Below are 21,587 nucleotides of genomic sequence, written 5' to 3' on the forward strand. Positions count from 1 at the left end.
ATGAGCATCTATGAGCATCTTGGATGCTCACTTCCCCTTGAGGGTGGGATGCCACGTTGGGTCTCCACAGTCACTTAGTTAACTGCTCAATTAATTACACACACTAAACCAGAAACAACACAAATTCCTCTATTACTTCAGATTTTGATTTATATATATATATAGCAACTTCTAATAATGCATTTTATATTATTTTAAAATTCTGTAAGAGAGTAACAGCCTAAGTAACAAATTCTGGAGAAAGCTACTGCAAATACAACAAACTATATCAGAATATGTTATCTGCAGTATTTTCGGTCTGTAGATCTTTACAGCTTATCACTGTTAAATGCCATATGTTTTCCTGGCAATATTCCAGTTAGTCTATTGTTAAAAGTGAAATGTCTAAATGGGGTTTATTCATTGGGGTTTAAAATTAACAGATAAAAGCTAGCAAGTTATCTTGGGCTTCACAGAGTCATAGAATAGTATAGGTTGGAAAAGACGTTCAAGATCATTGAATCCAATGGCAATATCACCCCGCTGTACCTCCTTACTCCCACTCTCCCCCCTCCATTTCAAACATGTGTGAAGGGACGACTATATCAAACTAACTCTGAAGCATAAGAAGTATTTAAAGACTTTGCTGAATGCAGAGGAGAGCAATATTAATTGCACATTGACTGTGCTAGTAACTTATTTTCACCAGACAGGCCCACATAGGTTAAAAAGTGACAAAACTCTCACAAATGTCTGTATCACATACTGCATTCCTACAGCCTCACTAACTTTCTCCAGCTCACCCTGCTGACTACACGTTCTCTTGATCTTACAGCGACCATCAGCAGACCTTCCCCACCAGGTTAACATTGGCAGAATTATAGCTTGCAGTGCTGGATATCAGTAATAATATACAGCAAGATTGTCCTTGTCTGAAAGATGAGGAATATTAACAAAATACATCTTCCAACAAAATGTCTCAAAAATTTCCCCTAGGCATTGAAACTGCTTATTCTCATTGCAGATGCAAAAATTCAACACAGCTTGTGAAAAGACAGACAAGATTGCTAGAGCAAACTGGCGATGGTGTTCCATAAGATTTTTGGCTCTGTAAGGTATTGGAAATGCACTTCAAGATGCTTACCAAGGTAAAAGTTACCTGAACACAACACAGCAGAAATGGCTTTGCTACTGAAACAACCTAGCAAGCACAGCTCACCAAGCTGATCCTCCCGCCAGAGCTGAAGGCTTTCTAGTTCTATACTGTGATCACAGAAAAAGAATAAAACAAAGACATGCCTCCTCCTTTAGCAGAGCTTGTGGCTTTCTGCCATCTGCCTGATAAACAGTTAAGAAAGTTGTATGCATTATTCAGGTGCAGTGCTGGGAAGAATAATCTCCAAACTTGGATGAAATAAAAGACTTGACCAACAAATAACTAGGCACAAGTTCTCTACATCTTTTGTAATGTTGTGGAGTTATACAGCAAATGCTGCACATTTACCAGTCACAAAAGCTTATACTTTAACTTTTTATACTTTATAGTTTAACTTTAAAAAACACATGCTCATCATAGCAATAATTTAAAGCATGCTTTATGTTGGCATAAGAAAATGTATAGCCTTGAATGACCTGTGTCGGAAAATCCCAAGAACATAACACTCACTGTTTTCTCACAAAAATCAAAACTTAAATCTTTCTATGGGAGAACACAACAAAACAGCAGTGAAGTTCATCAACATGACCAAGCCAAGAGTCAGGAAAGAGGTTACAAATTACCTTCTCTAGATACAATGAATAGTTTTCAGACAGATCATCATATTTACCCCCAGCAAACTGAGCAGAGGTTAATATATAACTGGAAGTCAATGAAAAACACAGTTAAGCACATGGATCATGTGGGACTGCAGAAATACTGCTCTAAATCCAGATGTTACCTGAATTTGACGAAAGAAGTCCACATGTTCCTAGCAAGGGGACAACTGAAGTGACACGCATTTCTGTAGATGTGGATCATACAACCAGTTTCAATGGGGGATCTGCACCCCTAATTCAGGTGTTTTAGGTCTTCATTCAGACAGTGCAACTACCCATGACAACAAAATTAAGCAAGTACATAAGAATAACACCACATGGAACGTAAAGCAAGGTGGACATTAAAGTGCTATTGTCATAAAAATGAAATTTAATTGTCTTAAATCTATAAAGCAGAAACCAAAGCACTGTGTTTCCTTTATACTGCATGAGGAGTATGAGGCATACAGATGATAGAAAATTATGCCATCATGTTCAAGATGTGGTCCAAAAGTTTCCACTAAGAATAATGGCACTTGTCAATCATTGACATTGATCTTGGTCACCTAAATGCGGGCTGTAAGAAAGCATCCATTTCCAACACGGGATTCACAGTTCTGACTCCCTCCCTGAAGAAGGCACCTGACCTACTATACAAATGAGTATAGAAATAGAAATAAGTTGGTGTCTCATTTTATGCAACAGCACAACAAATAAAGTTGTGGATATGAGACTCTTGGTTTCACTTCCCAACTCTGCATGAGTGGATTTGCTGTATAGCTCTCAACTCCCTGTGCAGTGGGACAGACTTGTCAGAGACAGATATTCTCAGCACTCCTAAAGGTGTTTAAAACCCCAAAAAAGGCTCCAAGAGTCACTGCCTCTGAATAGGTAGAACTATGCAGAGCAAAGGCAGGGGAGAAGAAAGGTGCCTTGTGGCAATTTCACATAAAATAGCAAAATTAATGCATTTAGGGTCTTGCAGTAAGGAAAAAAACTAGGTCCTCTCCCCAGCCTAATCACTAAGACAGAGTCATGGCCCCATTCTCTGCTGAGCCCAATTACTCTTTAAATATGTCATGCACAGGAGCTTCAGCAGGAAGTGGGTAATCTGCAGTGTGTGTCCCAAAGGTGTGAACCTGCGCTTGGCTCCTGACAGCCTCCAGGAGTTCAGGGGAAGGGCGGGGGATTCACCAACCAGTCTGGAAGGTGCCTGAGCAGGGATGAAAGCTGACCTTGCACCACACAAGGAAGTTAAAATCTGAAAACACTGATACATATGGTGCAAAATGGAGTGTGATACTTTACATTTTTGACTCTCCATTCCAGAGAGTGGTACAGTCTGCACAGCTCCCCTGCCTCCCATGAGGAGCAACCATGGGCCAGGAAACCAACAGCCTGATGATTCAGCGGGGAAGGGAGGCAATTGAAATTTCATTGTCCAGATTAGCTGGAGCACCCAGCACAGGTACTCAACTTCATGGCTTTTGGAGTGGGCTGGAAGAACCCTGCACCATTTCCAGCGGTGCAGGAAAGCCTCTTGTTCATTGAGACCTGAGCCGCTACATGACAGAAATGTAACCATGTGCTATGTGCCCCACACCTGCACGCCATGATCAACTGGGCATGTTCTGATCCTACCAGAAAAAAACATAGATCATGAGCTTAGATCATGAGCCTGCTGTCTTCTTGAAGAGGCACTTCTCCCACCCCACGGGCAGCCAGAATTTCAATCCTTCAAGGTTCAAGTGAACCCTTGAACTTTACCACTAAAACAAGCACTTTCTTTCTTCAACAACTCCACAGATATGCTCAGTTGTACATACAAGCCACATATACTGGTATGCAATTAACAGGGATGGAAAACAAGGTGCAATGCTGTAATATGCAAACACCACATCTGTATCCAGTTCTTTACAACAGGTTAAGTATTAAAAAAAAAAAAAAGCTGTCTAAACAAAACTGAATGAGGAATGGGTGCACAGCTACAGCATTTACAGAAAAAATGAGTCCTTGTTAGAAATGGAAAGAACACACACTGTGCAACTTGCAACTCATTTCATCTTCTGTGCAAATGGTATGTGCATCCACACATAATGCAGAAACTCCTATGCACTGAGAAAATATTGGATTTCCCCATGCATAAACGTAAAAAGTTGAGGAAATCTCTTGCACATTAAAACCTGCATCCTGTACACATATTTCACTCTAAAAAGTAGGTCAAAGTCTCAAGTCTGTGTAAACATGATTCTCTTGGCTTACTGAGTTTAATGACAGTGATGCATCTTACTTCTCCAACTTGTTTTTTTTCCCTTTCTGAAATACAAAAAACACCAGTTCTATGAAGAGAAGTACAAATTATATTTTTTTCAATTCTTTCTCTTTATTTTTCTTCTTTTAAATGTACTAAAAATTTGTCTTTCCCCATTAAAGCTTCCAGTCATAATTCTTCCTAACAATAACTTGCTGGTCAGTGCCTTTCAACCTCCTTAAAACCCCCTTTAGCATACTAACAACATTTATAATGCTAACCTCCAAAGACTTTTGCATAAAGAAGGGTAATGTCTAACCAAGGCAGTAACTGACCCTGCCACCAAAACTAGTAACTGACCCTTTTCCTTTTCTTTTGCAGATAGCAAAAATTTTTTCTCTTCATTCTGGTGAGATTTTTGTACATAATAAAAAGAAAAAATCCTGTTAGCTGTTGAGGACAGTTGAGTTACCAAATTCTCCCTAAATGAAAATAACTGCAACCAGCAGAGCTTTTGCAGCCGCTGCCGTGCCATACAGCTTCAGGGTGTCAGAATTGTTCAGTGAGAGCTACACATACAACAAAAAGGGGGAAAAAGCCCTAAGAGAGTAAAGAAATACAAACTGTTATAAAGAACAATACATAATCTGTAGAAAATACTTCCTTTTTACTTAAAAACATTCCAACTCCATTATCTAAAAGAGCATAAGAAACAGTGAGGTGGACTTTTGATAGGAAGAAAATCTACCTCACACAAGCTGTTTACAGCCACCTGCACAGAGTCAGACAATGAAAAGGATGTAGAGCTATAAAGCAAGAGTCATTTAAAAGAAGATAACTTTTTCTACCTGGTTTGGATGCCCTTCTTCGAATCCTCATTTTAGGTAAGGAAGGCCAAGAGTAATTAAAAGGTGAATCAGAGTCTGAGTCCATTTTTGTGCTAAATAAACAGAGAGCAGATTCCCAAAGTTGCACTTTGTTGTTCTCAATAGCAAGTCAAGCCTAAGAGTGATGTGAAATAAAGGAATGGACAAAGAAGGATCAAATTGCCCACTAAACACAGGGGAGGGAGAAGCTGTAAATGTTTGCTCTCTTCAGGCGTCCAGGCATGTAGACAGATCAGGCTGCAAATATCAAGGCAGAAGCAAGGAGGTTAAAGTATGAGCTGAGCTGTTGAATTGTGGTCCAGAGTTATTTGAAAGGTCACTGCGTGCCAATGAATCATTAACTCACCTTTCCATTTTGATGTAAATGAAAACAATAGAAGCAGAGTAAGGAATGAGAAAATACTTCTCAAAAGAAAACAAACTATTGCAAAGCTTTGTTTCCACGTTAAAAGTGGGGTTTAGAAGATCTCAAATTAAGGACAGGCAAAATGCTGGAATTAAAGAAGCCAAAGATTAACACCAAGCTAAGAGGACTAATCAATCTGCTGACTCTATGTAAGTGCAGAGCAATACCCCTCCTCTCAGTGTTTATAACGCTGGCTGACTTTGGGATGTTGCAGCTGGAAAAGCAGAGATAACCCACTCAAAATCTGTTGCTCCCGTCTTTTAAGCTCAAATGAGCTTAAAGTTTAAGTGTCATGAAGAAAGATTACACTTTCATTAGAGGAGCATTTTTTCCAATAATATTTAGTCTGCACAGTATATTTTCCTTCACACAGTCACCAAGTTAGACAGTGAATCATAAGGATTTTGTAGAGCTGGCACCTTTACAGCGCTGCTCTAACCTCACTGCAATGCACAATACAGCCAGTGACTAATTTACAACAAATCTTCCATTCAGTTCAGTCTCCCCGAACAACTTGTAGGCAATTAGTATTCAGTAGGAACTCATTATCCCTTCCCCCAACATCTTTACTCTACACAAATTACATGTTTTTTTAAACATGCTCATATGTGGCTATACAAGAGCTAATACAAAAATAACATGTCCACTGTTTCTTAACCAACTCCAGCAAATATTTCTTTTAGCTACCCCACAATGTATGCAGTTTTGTATTCCACATAAAGGAGGAGAGGGAATGTGGATCAGCTTAAATGTCAGTTTTTGGAAGATGATGACATTTGAGCTTGTTAACATTCCTTACTTCAATTATTTTTCAGGCTGCTAAGGTCTGCAGCACTACTTCTGTATTATGTTTCAAGTGATTCCTTGATCCATATTTCAGTCAGAGATAACAGCGTATTTGTTGAAAGAAAATAATGCAATTCAAATGCAAATTTAATTCAAAACCCGTTAGAAAAATATCTATCATATTTTCAGGGATAAAATAATTATATAAGCCCTTCATAAAGTGCACAAATTACATAAAACACAGTGGAAACACATCATTGTTCTGCCCTTCCCTTTACTGAGGTTCTGCCAGCTTTGTTAGGCCTGAAAAGAATAATTCCCCCCAGACGCTGGAAGCCTTAGACTTTCACTTTAAATATTAGACACTCACATAGACTTTGCTTGATTGATATATATATATAATTAACAGCCCCAGGACCTACAGCAGACAATGGAAAATACAGGGAGGATATAAACCCTTGCTTTAATCATCCACTTCAAAATATCTCTACTCCCTGGAACGTCAGGTTAAATTGTACTGATAAGTCTCCTGGGCATACAGGAACGCAGGCACTGACGTACACCTTCCCATCTGCACACCACCCAGGGCACTCGCCTGCCTCCCATCATGGTCACAGTTTGAGAAAAGGAAAGGACAGCGTATTTGTTGGATAACTTGTTCGCTTAAGGAATGTCTTCCCAACTGCCCCAGCACAATAGACTTCCCCTCTACACAGCAATTCTCCTTACACAAGCGTGCTCTCTTGCTCACTTGGTATATTTAATGCCAACCAGAATAAAAGTCTTCGTTTCAGACATGCACAAATGGCAGTGCTCCATGGACAAATAGCGGTTTAAGAGAGAGATGGTTTTTTTTAAACGAGCTTTAAAATTTCTCACTTTTCAATTTTATCAACTATTCTTTTATTCTACTTTTTGAGAAGTGGTAAATTTTGCTTACTTCTGTAGCATCTCCATTGGTACATCTTTTCTGTAAATTAACTAATTCTGGCTTTTTTCACTTACACAATCAAGTAAAAGAATTCACTTCCATTGGTCTTCCTGGACTTCTGTTTAGTCCAGGGAGGGATAACTAGAGCTGAACAAAACATCCACCATGCAGAAATGCACCCAGTGTATTTAATGGCATTAAAATATTTTACATGCCGAGACATTTACTTTGCTGAATGACCTCTGTACACTGCATAGATGTTTTCACTGACTGCTCAGTTTTTGTCTGCTCCCTCCCTTAAACCAGTTGCATTCATTTACAACATTCTAACACAAATGAGTAATTAAGGATTGTTAAACTATTTTTCAACAGCAGCCCTATTACACAATATTTGGAGAATCCATATACTAAATTTCCACAGTGATAAAAGCCTAATCATTTACTCCTGCTGTTTATCATCTATTTCTTGTCTAATTTCTTAGGCTTTTCACCTGCTTGCTGCAATCTTTCCTGAGTAGGATCTTGCATGGGAATTTGTCAATGGCAGTCTGAAAGTACAGATAAATTACCAACTTCAACCCCTATTTCTGAAGGGTTAATTGAATATCACTCACATTACTTGCTCTGTTTGGGCCTTGTGAAAAATTTTTTTTTCCTTGTCTGTAAAACTCCTTTATACAACTGTGAAAGACATCATGCTGTTCTTTGCCACAAAGAAGGGCTTTGCCTTACAGTCTTTGGCTAAAAATATTGTGCTTCCCCATTCTTGCACTTTGTAGGATCATCCAACTCACTTTTCACCTTCCACTCTTCCTTTCCAAAGTTGGGGCATTTGCAAGCAGCTGCCACAGAGATCTGTCTGCTTATGAGATAAAAGGTGCTTTCTAGCTGAAAATTATTAACCTCACTTGCCACTGAAAAAATGTTTTCAATTATATATAGCAAGGTATAGATGTGAAGATAATGAATAAATGGGGGGGTTGTGTGTACTAAGGCTAATGCTTTTGATAAATAATGTAATGCCTTAAATTCTTTCACCCAATGCTTGCCAAAACACATCCATAAAATCTAAATGTTTTTCAGAGATAGCACAGTCTATTGTTTATTGTCTGACCATTCCTGTGGCTTGTGGCAAGACAGAAGGAAGCAGAGCTATGTCACCAGCATCTGCAGTCTCTATGGAAAAGCACTGTTGCCTCCCCGGCACGCTCAGCAGATAGCACCATGTTACCAAGCAAGTGAGCTCCTCCTCCCCACACTGTTAAATCATGGGCTAGCAGCTCTATCTCTCAGGCAGATCAGAAGGAGACAACCCTGCTGGGCCTAGTGCACCTCCCCAGATTGAGAAGGGACAGAAAAGGGGGTTACCAACCCCAGAAATGGGTCTGGGGAAGGTCATTGTTGGTCACAGGTAGGATGAGAGCTGCCTGAGCAACAGCCCTGCCAAAAACACCCTGCTCAGTTTGCTCTAGGCAGGGGGTCCCCTGATATTAGAGATAAAATTGATTTGCCCCAGCTTGATTCTGCCCCATGCCCAGCAGGACCTGCAATCCTTTTCCAAGGAGAGAAGGCTCTGACACGGTAAGATGGTGTAGAAAGGGTTAGGTGACCTTCAGCATCAGCCTCTGTGGTCCACAGGCACATGTGGCTTTCCTACCTTCTTCACTCCACTGTTCTTACTAATTAGAGCATTTCTTCCCACAGAGAGGATCAGCCAATATACCTGGACAAACTATCTGCATTACCCCACATTAGAGTTAACAATCATGTTGAAATCTCAGCAAATGTGAACTAAAGGCAATTAAAAGCAAAACACTACCAACCAGATCCTACACACCAAGCACCCTCCAGCTCTAATACTCTTTCCATCTGCCCCCAAAAATGATGAAATGGCTGTGCAGACAAGAGCTGGCAACAGCCTCATAGGTCCTGTAGGATGGATTGTCACATACAGCTTTTACCACCTTGCTTTTTTACTGCTTTTACCACCTCGCTTCTCTGCCAAAGACCTAGGTATTTCTTACGAAGAGTTTATACAGGAATAGTCAGAAAAACTTTGCCACATCGCTATTCTCTCCCCCTTCCTTTCCCAAATCATTGACAAAGTGATCACTGAAAAACACAGAACCAAGCCCAGATCCTTAAGATCTTGGTAGATGACGTCCTCCACTTGTTTTTACGATGTTCCTTATTGCTAAATTTCTTACAGGTGATTCATATATTTAGTTTAAGGAAGTGGCCCATTATTTTCCTGTTTTGTGAACAGAAGCCTCCCATGAGTAACATGACAGTTTGGGATTTAAACTGTTCAGCAGTAGATCCCAAAAGATCCAGGCAAGCAGTCACTTGCCCATCATCACTGCCCGACATTATGGCAGTATTTGGTGGATCCCATCTCCCTCAGTAACAACTTGTGGCAGGCTACCCATCCTGCATCGCCTGGAGGGTAATAGCTCTGGGAAAGGCATGGAGCAGGGCAGGTGAAGGAGGAACAGAGGGTTTCTTGTACTGCCTGCAAAGAGACTCACTGAATGGGTCAGGTTGGATAGGACCACAGTGGGTCATCTGGTCCAATTTCCCTGCTCAAGCAGGGTCACCCTAGAGAACATGGCACAGGATTGCATCCAGATGGTTCCTGGATATCTCTAGTGAGGGAGACTCCACAACCTCTCCAGGCAATCTGTTCAGTGCTCAGTCACCTGCACAAAATAAGTTCTTCAGAAGGCAGAACTTCTTATGCATCAGTTTCTGCCCATTGCCTCTTGTCCTATTGCTGGGCACCACTGAGAAGAGCCTCACTCCATCCTCTTGACACCCACCCTTCAGGTATTTATACACATTAATGAAGTACACACCTGCTTTCTACTATTTCAACCCTGATGAAGCCACAGGTTTGAACAGGGTGAAGGATCATTTGCATTCAGCATTGCATGATGTCTTCCTCTAACTACAAGTTTAAAGCAGTAAATTTTGCACACCCAGAAAAGCACACTCCTGGGTGAATTAGGTATCAAACCTAGCCACATTCTGACATGAGATTAAATGGCCCTGACTCCTAGCCCACAAACCTCCCACTCACACATCCCCTCACACTCCATTCTTCACTCTTCCATTCAAATAGCTGATGACAAAACTCACCCACATTAGGAACACCTTTTTCCTTAACAAGTGTCTTCTATAGGTGTTGTGTAGACAGATAACAGAAATATTAATGAAAAATACAATGTAACAAACAGTACTATATATTTGGGTCAATTTTTCATTGACTTATTTGTGGAATTTCTTGGGACACTAGCCTGGAAAGGAACACAGAACAGCTGCTGCCTTCACAGACACTCTGCTGGAGCAGCAGACCACCCTACAGTCTCTGAAAATGCTGTTCTACAGAGAACAAGTTTACTGAAACACTCTACAGTCATGGCAGGCTGCAGGAAAAGCAGAGACAGTTTGTATGCACTGCTTTCTGGATTGCTTTAAGCTAGATTGCCAGTTCAAGAATTTTTCTGCTTCACTGCACTTACTTCCACATGGATATACCCTTTTATCAACCCCAGACAAGGCACATAGGATTGGTATTATGGCATACCATTCAGACTGAGAGAAGACCATGCTATCTAAACTTATAATTACCTCCTTACTATTCCCCAGCAGGTATATTTCTAATTGCAATGTGAATTATTCAATGAGTTGTTAAGACCGTTCTCTTAATGCTTTCTTCAAAATCAGGGCGACAACTACAGTTAGAACAGCTATAATGACAATAATGCTTTCATGCTAAAAAGATCTTTGCGATATTCAGTGAATTATGCATTATCCTACTAATAGCTAGCAGTTATAGGTATCTCTTTTGAAAAGTAACTGTCAGTAAGTGGTGGAACTTAAATTTTGTTTCTTCAATAAACTAAAAAGCAGCGTATCTTTAAAAAATTAAGAGAAACAGCTTTGCAAAAACTATACTAGTGCTACAAGACCCTTGGAAAACACCCATCAGACTAGGATAAAGAAAGGCTCAAAATCTTTACAAAAGTGAGGCAAAAACATGACCTCTGCCTAATCCTGCATAAATGTAACTCCAAAGATCCTGTGGGCACGCACACTGCATTATCTCAGGCTTTGTCTTCATGTTGTCCAGTTCACTGTCCTGCTTTCAGGATTTCACAGTGTTCCTCCAACTCAGACCTTTCTGATGTCTGGTTCGTGACTGATGGCAGATATTAACTTTTTTTTTCCTTTTTATACAACACCAAGTTCACTCTAGGGTAACAAGCAAGCTCACTTTAGGATAACAAGCTCATTAATACTACTTTCACGTGACAGCAGTCAGTATGCCCTGACCCTTGAAACAACCTCTAAGCACTTCCAACAAAGTACATAAAGAAATAATTTGCCTAAATGCTCTCCTTGACCAGTATCTATTCACACCAAAAGACTAGCTGGGATATACCACACAAATGTGGATGGAAACCTCGTTGTTTTTTTCCCAATACCCTGATGAAAAGCTCCCTTGAGTTTATTTGCAAAAGCTTGAGAACTAAGGGGCTAGTCTTCCTGGTTTCAGCTCCATGGAGGCCTGTGCAAGCAGCAATTGGGAAGATACACATCTCCTCATGCGAAAGCAAACCCAGGTTTTACTTGGCCCTCGCTCCTACTAAAGCTGTGCCAATGACTTAGTTGTTGAATCTGCACTCACACTGGCAGCCTCTGATGCCAAAAAGTTCACCAAAGAACGATCTAATTAAATATTCAATTTTCTATGTTTCAATGAAGACTTCAGGGGAAGGCTGCCTCTCAAGGAGGAGGAAAGCTGAGAAATGTTTTCTTGTGTGTACTTTCAAGACTACAACTCGGTTTTTTCACAATGTATTTCTGGATTATATTTCACATTTAAAGAATAACTTGACATTAGATATATTCCAGATTGTTTATTTATGTTAACATGAAATGAAACTGGGCACAAGACAAGCAAAAAAGCTTATGTAAACATTGGGGGGGCGGGGAATGGGAGCCTCTTTTTGAAGGATTATTTTGTTGAGCAAATTTGTTCGGGATTTCAGGCAGAGGAAGAGAACAAGTTCTGGGAAGGCAGACAGCATATGTTTGTAGCTTGTTCATTTTTCTTGCTGCCTTTCTTTTGAGATTAACTTGAATTATAATGTCTCAGAAAATCAAGAGTGGAGGAAAACCCAACAAACAAGAACAAGCTTGTTTTAGTGCCTAATGTTGCTTCTTCCAGATTTCTCCACAGCTTTTTAATTAAGCTCAGTTCAGGCTCACATCCCAGGAAGAGTTTACTTCCCACATCTTCTGTAGCTCTTAACTATTTGGCAGTCTTCAAATAACTATTTAGTTGTTTATAGACACTCAAAAAAAAAAAGAAAAGGATAATTTTTATCTATTGAAATAAACTACTGTTACATTTAAATGTTGTTTAAAGGTTGTTGCTAGCAGTACTGTGACAGATCAACCCCAAGTTAAGTCTCCCTAATGAGAGGAACCATGCAAAGGTTTTGCAAAAGTAGAAGCAGTAGCATGAAGATGTCAAAGCTGCAGCCCAAAAGGGCAGAGTACAACTGCCACAGTCATTAGCTGCAGCAGTAACCCTGCAGTTTTCTTCTGTTATTATTTTTCTCTGCAACTTTCATATCATCTACCCTTTGGCTAAAAATGAGTTTTTAAAAAGCATCCTTTACCACAAACTGAGCTTCTTTGGCACAACCAGTCAGAGTATTTGCACATCTCCAATCACCTAAGTACTGCACTGCCTCTTTATTACCTTGCTCTCTATGCTCCTACTTCTTTCAAGCGAAAAACTGAGTTACAGAGGAAAGACAAATGACATACCCAAAGTCCTGCTGTAAATCCATTAAGGAGAGAAACTGAAGCAAAAGTATGCAGTTCCTGGACTAGAGATGCTATGCTGGATCACCCAGCCTCTCCCAAAGCATACATAAGGGAACAATAGGACTGAAAGCTGCCAGAAAAATACAAAAATGACCACGAAGAAAAAATCTGCATAGCCTGAATCACAGGATTCTTGCAACTGTCTCAGATAGGCAACACTTAACAGGTAATGTTCACTCTTATCTATCAATAACCATTAAATTATTTCCTATAGTTCTAATGTCAATATAACCACACTTGACTCAAAATACATCCAGAAAAAAACCTCAAAAGCAAACAAACACCAACAAAAGGAGCAAAAGATATGACAGCAGTTAGTACAAAAAAAAATAATAATTTTACAGACCTAACAAAAACTGCACAAAGGTAGGACTCGAGGCAGCAGGACTATGGTTTTTTTCTATCACAAAAAAATCAAACCAAACCAAACCAACAAACAAAACACAAAAAAACGACCAAACAAACAAACAAAAAAAACCCCACCACTTTGAAGTCTTACCAACCATGCTGAGGAATATAATCAAAAAAGAGAACAAAACAGCAACATTAAAACCAGATTTTTCTGCAGGTTACAGTACAGCCCCACTGGTTTACAGAGAAGATCATTATGATCATTATGTTCTGTTCCTTAAACTGATCCATGGTTAAACTGGGATTTCTGTGGAACCATGAAAATCAAAGGGCAGACTCTACTAAAAATGTTTTGTAGCTGCCTGGTCACATAGAGTGAACTGCCAAAAATTTGGCATGGGTAATTTTATCTCTCACAAACATGGCTTGCAGAAGTCTTTCACCACTGGCAGAGCAAACAGAATAGATTAAGACAGACACCACTAGGTCACTGGCACTGTAACTAGGAGATCAGGGAAAATATTTTGGAAAATTATCATCATCCTGCCTTCCTGAAGTTTAAGGGGGGAAAAAAAGTTGTATGTACTTGGAGGAAAAACAAGTTAGGGGGTTAGATTTCTCTTATCAGAAAAGAAAAACTTTTGCAGCTTTATAATGGTCTTGTGGGCATCCACTTTCCAAACCAGCCAGGCAAAACAGGAAGGAATTATAAATGTTTAAAAACACATACCCAGCTCACACTGTCACATGCCCAACAGTAACAGCATTCATTTGTCACCTCCTAGACTCTCTTTCAAAATGTACAGGGTTGCTGAGTCTGAGGATGACAATGTCTGGCAATAATACATATGGCATAACATTCAAAGGAAAAGAAATCCTTTTTTTTGTGTGCTTTCCGCTTATCTCTTTTATTCATTCTCTCCAACTAGATATTGGGTTTCTCTCAGTGTTTCTCTCAATGATTCCCTTCAATGAAAAAGAAAAAGTGCTGGGATTTTTTTGGGTTTGGTTTGGTTTTTTTCTCTCTTGTAAACATAAAACAGATCTCTAACTATTTTCAAAGGAGAGAGGGGAGAGAACACTGGCAAGTGTGATCAGCACTGAGACGTCTCTGTACAGCCTTCTGTTTAGCATGGTCTAGCAGCCTGTTGTGCCCCACTCCTATTACTTCCATTCTGGAATACTGCAAAACCAAAGCCCGTCATCTTCTTGGCATCTTATTGGCCCATCACACTCACAGGGCTGGGATTCCAGGGGCTCTTCAAAGATCCTGGAGGATAAGAAACCTCCTGCACAAATAGTTGAACTACAATTCTCAAAACTGAACTACAAGACTCACTACTAAATCTGATGCCTAAGGCAGCCAGGTCCCAACACAAAGATGAAGAAGACAAGGAGCAAGGAGAGTTGTGCCCTTTTAGCATCCTACTAAATGTTGCAAGCACCCTGTGCAAAGACAATCCCCAAACTTTGTTGCGTGTGGGGAAAGAGCCATAACAGTCAAGATGCTTGAAAGGGCAATCTGAGGAAGAGAGCAGGAACAGGAGAGTCCTTCCAGGAGCCACTACTTCTTCAAAGGTCCCTGCCAACAAAAACCATTCCATGACAACACTGATTCTTGGTACAGAATCTAAAAGCAAAAGCCACATGGAAAAAGAAGTGAGAAACAGAAGTGGGGGACTTTGCACCCATTCAAAGAGCATTCACATTGTCACTCTTAGAAGTCCTCTTTAATTTACACATCCAACTACTAGTGAGATTCCAGAGTTTGCTTGTTTCTATTCATTCTTTTTCATTCAACCCGCCTTAGCTGCTTTCTCTCTTCCTCTCCCCCACTGACAACTATTTCTTTTTCTTTCCTTATCCCCCACTGTGTGCTTTTCTGCCAAAAACATTGCCATTTAACAACGTTGCCAAATGAACAATTTTTTAGAAATAGTTCAAAACAATCCAGGGTAAGGGAACCATGATATTTAGCAATAAGGTTAAACGAGTCAGGTTAGAATATATGCTCGTTTTTACAGTCAAAAAACCCCAGTAAAACCAGCTCTGGACAACTTACAAATTTCTGGCTATCATCAAACTCTATATCCATCCTTCTTCATCCTCCCCACTTCCACTTTTTATTGCACGCCCAACAGCCCAGTTACCTCCCAGCCTGCACTTCAGCCCCATCAGATCTCATACATAGTACTGACTGGAAGCACTCCAGGCCCTGCTGAAGTCAATAGCAAAATCCCACTGGATGTCTATGTGATGAGTGTTTTGACCAATTTGAGTATGCGCCCAGTGGGCGAGGAGAGCCCAGGGTGCAGCCAGCAGCAAGTCCATGCTCCAACCCCCACACAGTACAGCCAAATTTTCGGTTACAGTGCCTTCTAGAACAAGTAGAACCAAATTTCACTGCAGCTTTTCCACAAACGACTTCTTAATTGTAGTATAAATTAATTAGAATTTAGGGTAGAGACAGAGAGTTGGTTCTTTTTCATACAGGAATTACAACATGGAATTCTCCTTAGTTTAATACAAGATGATCCTGTGCTCAGGACACATTTCATATACACAGGTGCATAACCAGATACATGTGTATTTACACATTTATGTATATATTTATAATTTTATTTATATATAACTAAGACACCTAAGAAAATATATTTAAATCGAGTTTTAAGCAACTAAATCTTGTCCACGTCATAGGCAAATTCACCATTCTTTTTTACCAAAAATCTCCTCTAAGAATATACACTCTACCACTCCTAACATTATGAACTGTGGCCAAAGTCGCTTGCTTGTTCCTTGAAGAGGACTCGAGATCTGATGCAGCTGCCCACCATCAGAGAACAAGCATCAGAGAACAAGCTGGTCTGAAGCCAGAGGACCTGGCTCCTGTTCCAGCTGTCACAAGCAATGCTGTGCAAATAACGCCTTAGAAGGAAAAGGCATTTCAGGGGCAAGAAGAAAGAAGTATCAGCTATAATTTCAGGGTGGAGAACTTCCACTCTGTCAGCTTCTAAGCTACCATATGTTCTGTCCAGATGGTATAAATGGAGCAGAGACTGAAGCAAATGTGGTTTTCAGATTAACAAACCATAATCACCCCCAAGTGGCTCCCTCCTACACTGAGATACAGGCCAATCCTTTCGGTCTTGCTTGACAAAAGAGATTTGAACATATGGGCACTAACATCTCACATACATCACATTATGGAGCAAGACAGGACTTCTTTCCTTGTGACACTTTGAGGACAGTGTCCTATTCTCAAAAGCACTAAAGGTAGGCTAATTGTGAATATTGATATTTTTGCTACTAGCCCCAATTCCCTTATGTAGCTCTCATATTCCCTGGCTGGGACAGTGAGACAAGCAGTAAGACAACACAATTAAGTGGCTGGAGTACAAGTATTTGCCATAATAACTAAAAAACTTGATTAATAGATGCTGATTTTACTGAGATAACTATCTGCCAGCTTCTTATCTTACGTCTATGTCAGTTCATTTCCCTCTAACGTATGCCACCCCCATTCATGCACATATATCCCACCCTTTCTGCACACACAGAGCAAATCTTCATTTTGCAGCACCAAAGTCTGTGTGCAGGCTGTCTGAATGCCACCATTTGGGCTGCTCTTTCTGAGCTCAACACCGAACCACAGGCCAGTGATGTCAGTCTCCACCTGGCACAGCAGCTCCCACTAGCAGAGCTTAGTTACTCATCATCTTTTTCCATCTCGTGCTTCTCATGAGCCGATGTTTGCATATTGCTCTTGGAGCTTTCCACAAAACTTGAAAACACCTTTCCAGCTGAGTTTCAGTCTCTAAATGTACTGTTTATATTGGCTATATGTACTGGCTATATTCTTCTACCAGCCCCACAACTCACTGTTGCATCAAAACATTTCCACATGCTTCGTTTCACCTTCAGTCACATACATGGCTTTATCAGATAGTATTTTCAAGACTGTTGTTGCTACAACAGCTAATATACTACTGAAAAATCCTGGTATCATGATACTGTCAGATACACCACCAATGTATGCTAGAGACAGTTTGAAAGATGCTCCCCCACTGACATAGATATAATTGATTGATCCTTTGCCAAGTTAGGCTGCAATGTCAATTACCTTAACCTCTTTTAAAGAAATTGCCTCGTGTGTAATTGGCATCACAGTATGCTTTTGGAAGTCAAAATTATTAATTCTTTCTTACCAATGCCCAACAAGACATGATCTTCATTTTCTTTCAAAGGAACCACATAGTCTTGGAAAGGCTAGGAACAGAAAACTTGAGCTCTACCTTTGAAGACAAATAGTTGTATTTGTGCTTAGCTGTAAGCTGTCCTATAGGCTTTCAGAATTTAGTTCAAACACTGTCAAGCAGCAGCCACTTCATTTTAGCCATTTTCATAAATGCAACTGACATGGTATGTTACTTCCAGACTCTAAGATATGCACCACAAACTTCAATTTTCAGCCTGTTTTCTTACAAGTTTAATTGTACTCTGACTAGCCAACATACTGTGCTTTGGAGGAAACAGCAATGTGTTTCTAAGATGCCTATTTCCAGTGCCTGATCTGCTCACATCTGTCGCAGTTCAGTTCATGCTTTACAAAGTCAGCTACAGCCTTTCTGCTAGATCAAAACAAGAGGCAGTCAAGACAGAACCAGAATCTTTTCCCCTAGCAAGACTGTTCAACTACAACACTCTGCTCCAATATACACTTTCAACATAGACACCAAAAATGAGTGCATACTGCAGAGAAACACGTGAATCTCGAACAAATGGATCAATCTTCCACACAGGTGGTAATTAAAATTAAAAACAAGAAAAAAAACCAAAACAAAACAAACAAAAACCTTACAGGCGTCACCACATTTATAAAAATGACCTAACAAAAGTGTCACTCACCAATACTTCACTAAGTTCAAACATTTAAAAAAAAAAAGAAAAAGCAGCAGTCACTTGGTATTGAGAAATCTTCACCAAATTTTCCAGATTTGATCAGATTTTGTTTCTCTCAATTACTGAATTACTATTTTAGTGTCATACCCAGGTAATAATCAAGCTGCTGCTTTAACAGGTGATTAAAAAATACCAAGACCAAGATCTTCTGGTTTTGTAAACAGATACCTATAAACAAAAAGCAGAATATAATACTAGAGATCAAATATGACTGACTAACTGTAATGGGACTTCTCACATATATTCTCTCCCAAAACTCTTTAGATACCTCCAAGAAGCCAACAATGGGACCTGCCATATTTTTTACATCAAGCATTTTTCCCACTTAAGTCCAGTTAAGGACTCACAGTTACCCACAAGGTCTCTCTCAGAGACTAACTGCTCAGATGTAATAAACCATGCTGTCTCAAGGATGAAGCACTGCAATTTGTCAGCCAGCTGCTGATTAACCCACACACGCTCAGAAAACCAACAGTTCCAGTGCTGTGCCTCACACCAACACTGCTGAGCAGATGAGCTCTGCTTTTCTTCTGCAGGGGTTTCATGCAGTTTTTCTGAAATTAGACCTCGTGTTTTTAACCCCAAAAAGTAAAAAAATAAAACATAACTTCACTTCTGTCACTTTTTTTCTTCCTCCCCGCCCCCCTTTTTTTATGGTTTCTTCGAAGGGCTGTGGGGAAGGACACAGTATATGCCAAAAAAATCCCCCATGCTTTCCAAGTTTTGCTCAAATGCACCCTGAAGGACTACTGTGAAACAGCAAAGAGGAGTAATCTGGCTACCTGGTTACAGGAATGCAAATGAACAAAAGCATCACTCAGGCTTTCAGGAACACATTATCTAGTAAATCTATTTTAAATAACGAAATTTATTCAGAAAACAGAAAAAAAAAAGCACAAACTACAGAATTACCACCTTATTTCACATTTTATGCTGCATCCTCACTGGATTATATTTCACTCCATGTATTTGAATTTAATTAAGTTGCTATGGGAGATTCACCACTAAGCCAGCAGCACCACCTTACACTGACCCACTGCTTTCATGATTGCATTTCACAAGAAGCAAAATACTGCTATAGCAACCTCCTCTCGATAACAGCTCAGGGCTTCTGATAGCATTGTGTTCTAAAGGTCTGCTGATCTTGACTTTAGAAGCGAGTGGTTACTACTTCCAGGAATGGCAGCAGTTTTGAAATCTGAGGGGGATACTTTCATGATATGAATATGCCAAAATAAAGTCCTGAGCTTAGCAGTCACTTTATAAAGGAGAATGTAACTGAGAACATAGCAAAAAGTGCAGTCATTTCATAAAATTTCTGCTTCTAGAAGCAACAATTTTAACTCAATCTCAAACAAAGGGTTTTTTGATCTCCTGAATGCTGGCCAGTGCAGAGTGTAAAACAAGCTACTAGTTACCAGTAATCACCATTCACGGTTTTTTTAGGTTTTTTGATTTGGTGGTAGCTAGAGAGAAGTCTTGTTTACAGAAATATGGTAACCTATGACAATATTAAAATACAAGAAGATGAAAAACTTCATTGCCTAACAGTGTACAAACAGTAGTTACAGGCTTCCTATGTCTACAAGTAAATAACAAAGTGTAAAACATGCAAGTATGCTTACTACCATTTGTTTGTATAGGTCCTGAATACTAACAAAACGTGGCATGCTTTTCCTGCTGTTGAATTGAAATGTATTTTCTTTTTAAAACTAGGCACAAAATAAGTCTGATGCATGAAGGCACAAAAGCGTATAGGTTCCACAGAAAACACATATAGGTGGGTGTGCCTATGCCACTACCTATGCCAAATATCTTTGCTGCTCATCCTCTATGAGAAATGTATTTGGCAAAGAGGATGAGCAGCTTTACAACCAGAATCCAAAATGAGAGTAGACATCCTGAACTGTCAATTCTCTTTCTGGGTAATGAATATTCACTGATGTTTGCACTCTGCTTGCATCAAGTCAGACTGAATTAAAACTGCTTTTTTGAAAAATATTGAAGTGATCATCACCTAGGAGTCACACTGGCCAAGCTACATATAGTGTTACAAATGCAAGCCATTCACTTTCTATCCCCAAGATGCAGCATAAAGATCACGCTGGTCAGAGTACCGCTCTCAGATGAACACCCAGAATCAATGCATTTACACACTGTGTCACCAAAGTCATTCACAAACCTCATATGATAAATAGTCACTTACACTTACAATAACAGATGTAATTGCTAACAATTGCTTAACATTTCTTTGCAAATTTAACTTCTAATGGCAGAACACTTGCCTGAACACTGCCAGAGAAGTTGGGTATAAAACTCCTTTTCCAATACTAACAATAGCAGCATACATATTTAAATACACAATGACTATGTCCCTATTTTGCCCATTCACTTGAAGTTACTAGCTAATGACACCTGGATCTACATCACTTTTCTTTTCCTCAGTCGGGTCCTGGTCCTGTCAGTAGTTTATGCAGGTGCTCACATTTCTGCTGCGCTCAGTAAGTGAAGCAAGACCGAGCCTCTCTCTCACAGAGCTCTCAGTTTTCAGCTTGTTGCTTCATCCAAATATACAGTGCCAGCTACATAAGCAAATGGACAACTGATGAAAACTTTTAATTGATTCCTAACTATCATATGTAAACCTCCAAGCCTCGCACTTCTGACACTGAAGAATGAACTTTTTTTTTTGAGATTTTCTCCTCAGATCTAAAACATGCTTGCTCTGAAGTACACATGGAGATATTCTGGTAACCAAAGAGCTTTCTCACAAGTACAGTCCTGCAACCCTTAGAGGTAAACCACTCACCAAAATACTGAATGCCTAATGGAAACAAATGAAAATTGTGCCACATTAAGAAGTCTGGGCTGGATTCCAAAACTACCCATACAAAACGTTACTCTGCTCCTATCTTTATTAACTTATTTGGCTTTACTGGAATTTGCAGGCTGGAGCATTCATTCAGTTAAATACTGCCCTCTCCTGGAACTATCTCACATTTTTCTGGCTCTTTAAATGAAATCAGTTAAGGCTTTTCCAGTCACTATAAACGCCATAATATTTTGTGAACAATTTCAGTCTGACATTGGAAAACCAATGCTCTGTAAGGAATATCACGACTTACACAACTCTCATAATGTATGACTTACATATTCCACTGTTCTTTACTTAAAGGTCTCTAACATCATGTGAAATGTGGTCTTCCTGGGTAAATAAATGGTGTAGAAATATGTGCCGACTTTCTAGAGCTTTTAAAGATTGCAAAATTACGGAAAAAAAACTGTACCTTCTACAGAGCTTGTACTGCAGGGCATTTTTTGACCTTCCACTGTCTCAACTTG

General features: G+C 39.7%; 1 protein-coding gene across 6 annotated transcripts in view; it reads right to left on the minus strand.

Moving 5' to 3' along the window:
* The window catches only part of ARHGEF28 (Rho guanine nucleotide exchange factor 28), a 106,716-nt gene that overhangs the window by 57,637 nt on the left and 27,492 nt on the right, over positions 1–21,587 (minus strand). For 4 of the 6 annotated variants that reach the window (XM_017808336.1, XM_017808341.1, XM_017808337.1 and 1 more), the window contains exon 1: positions 4,873–5,158. The exons of the other annotated variants lie outside the window; for them this stretch is intronic. In XM_017808336.1, the coding sequence (XP_017663825.1) occupies positions 4,873–4,957 (85 nt within the window). In that variant the 5' untranslated portion in view covers positions 4,958–5,158. Of the gene's footprint in view, positions 1–4,872; positions 5,159–21,587 lie in introns of those variants that run through there. 6 annotated transcript variants of the gene reach the window in all.

This window comes from Lepidothrix coronata, unplaced genomic scaffold (genome assembly GCF_001604755.1).
Source record: "Lepidothrix coronata isolate B3197 unplaced genomic scaffold, Lepidothrix_coronata-1.0 Scaffold22, whole genome shotgun sequence".
NCBI lineage: Eukaryota > Metazoa > Chordata > Aves > Passeriformes > Pipridae > Lepidothrix > Lepidothrix coronata.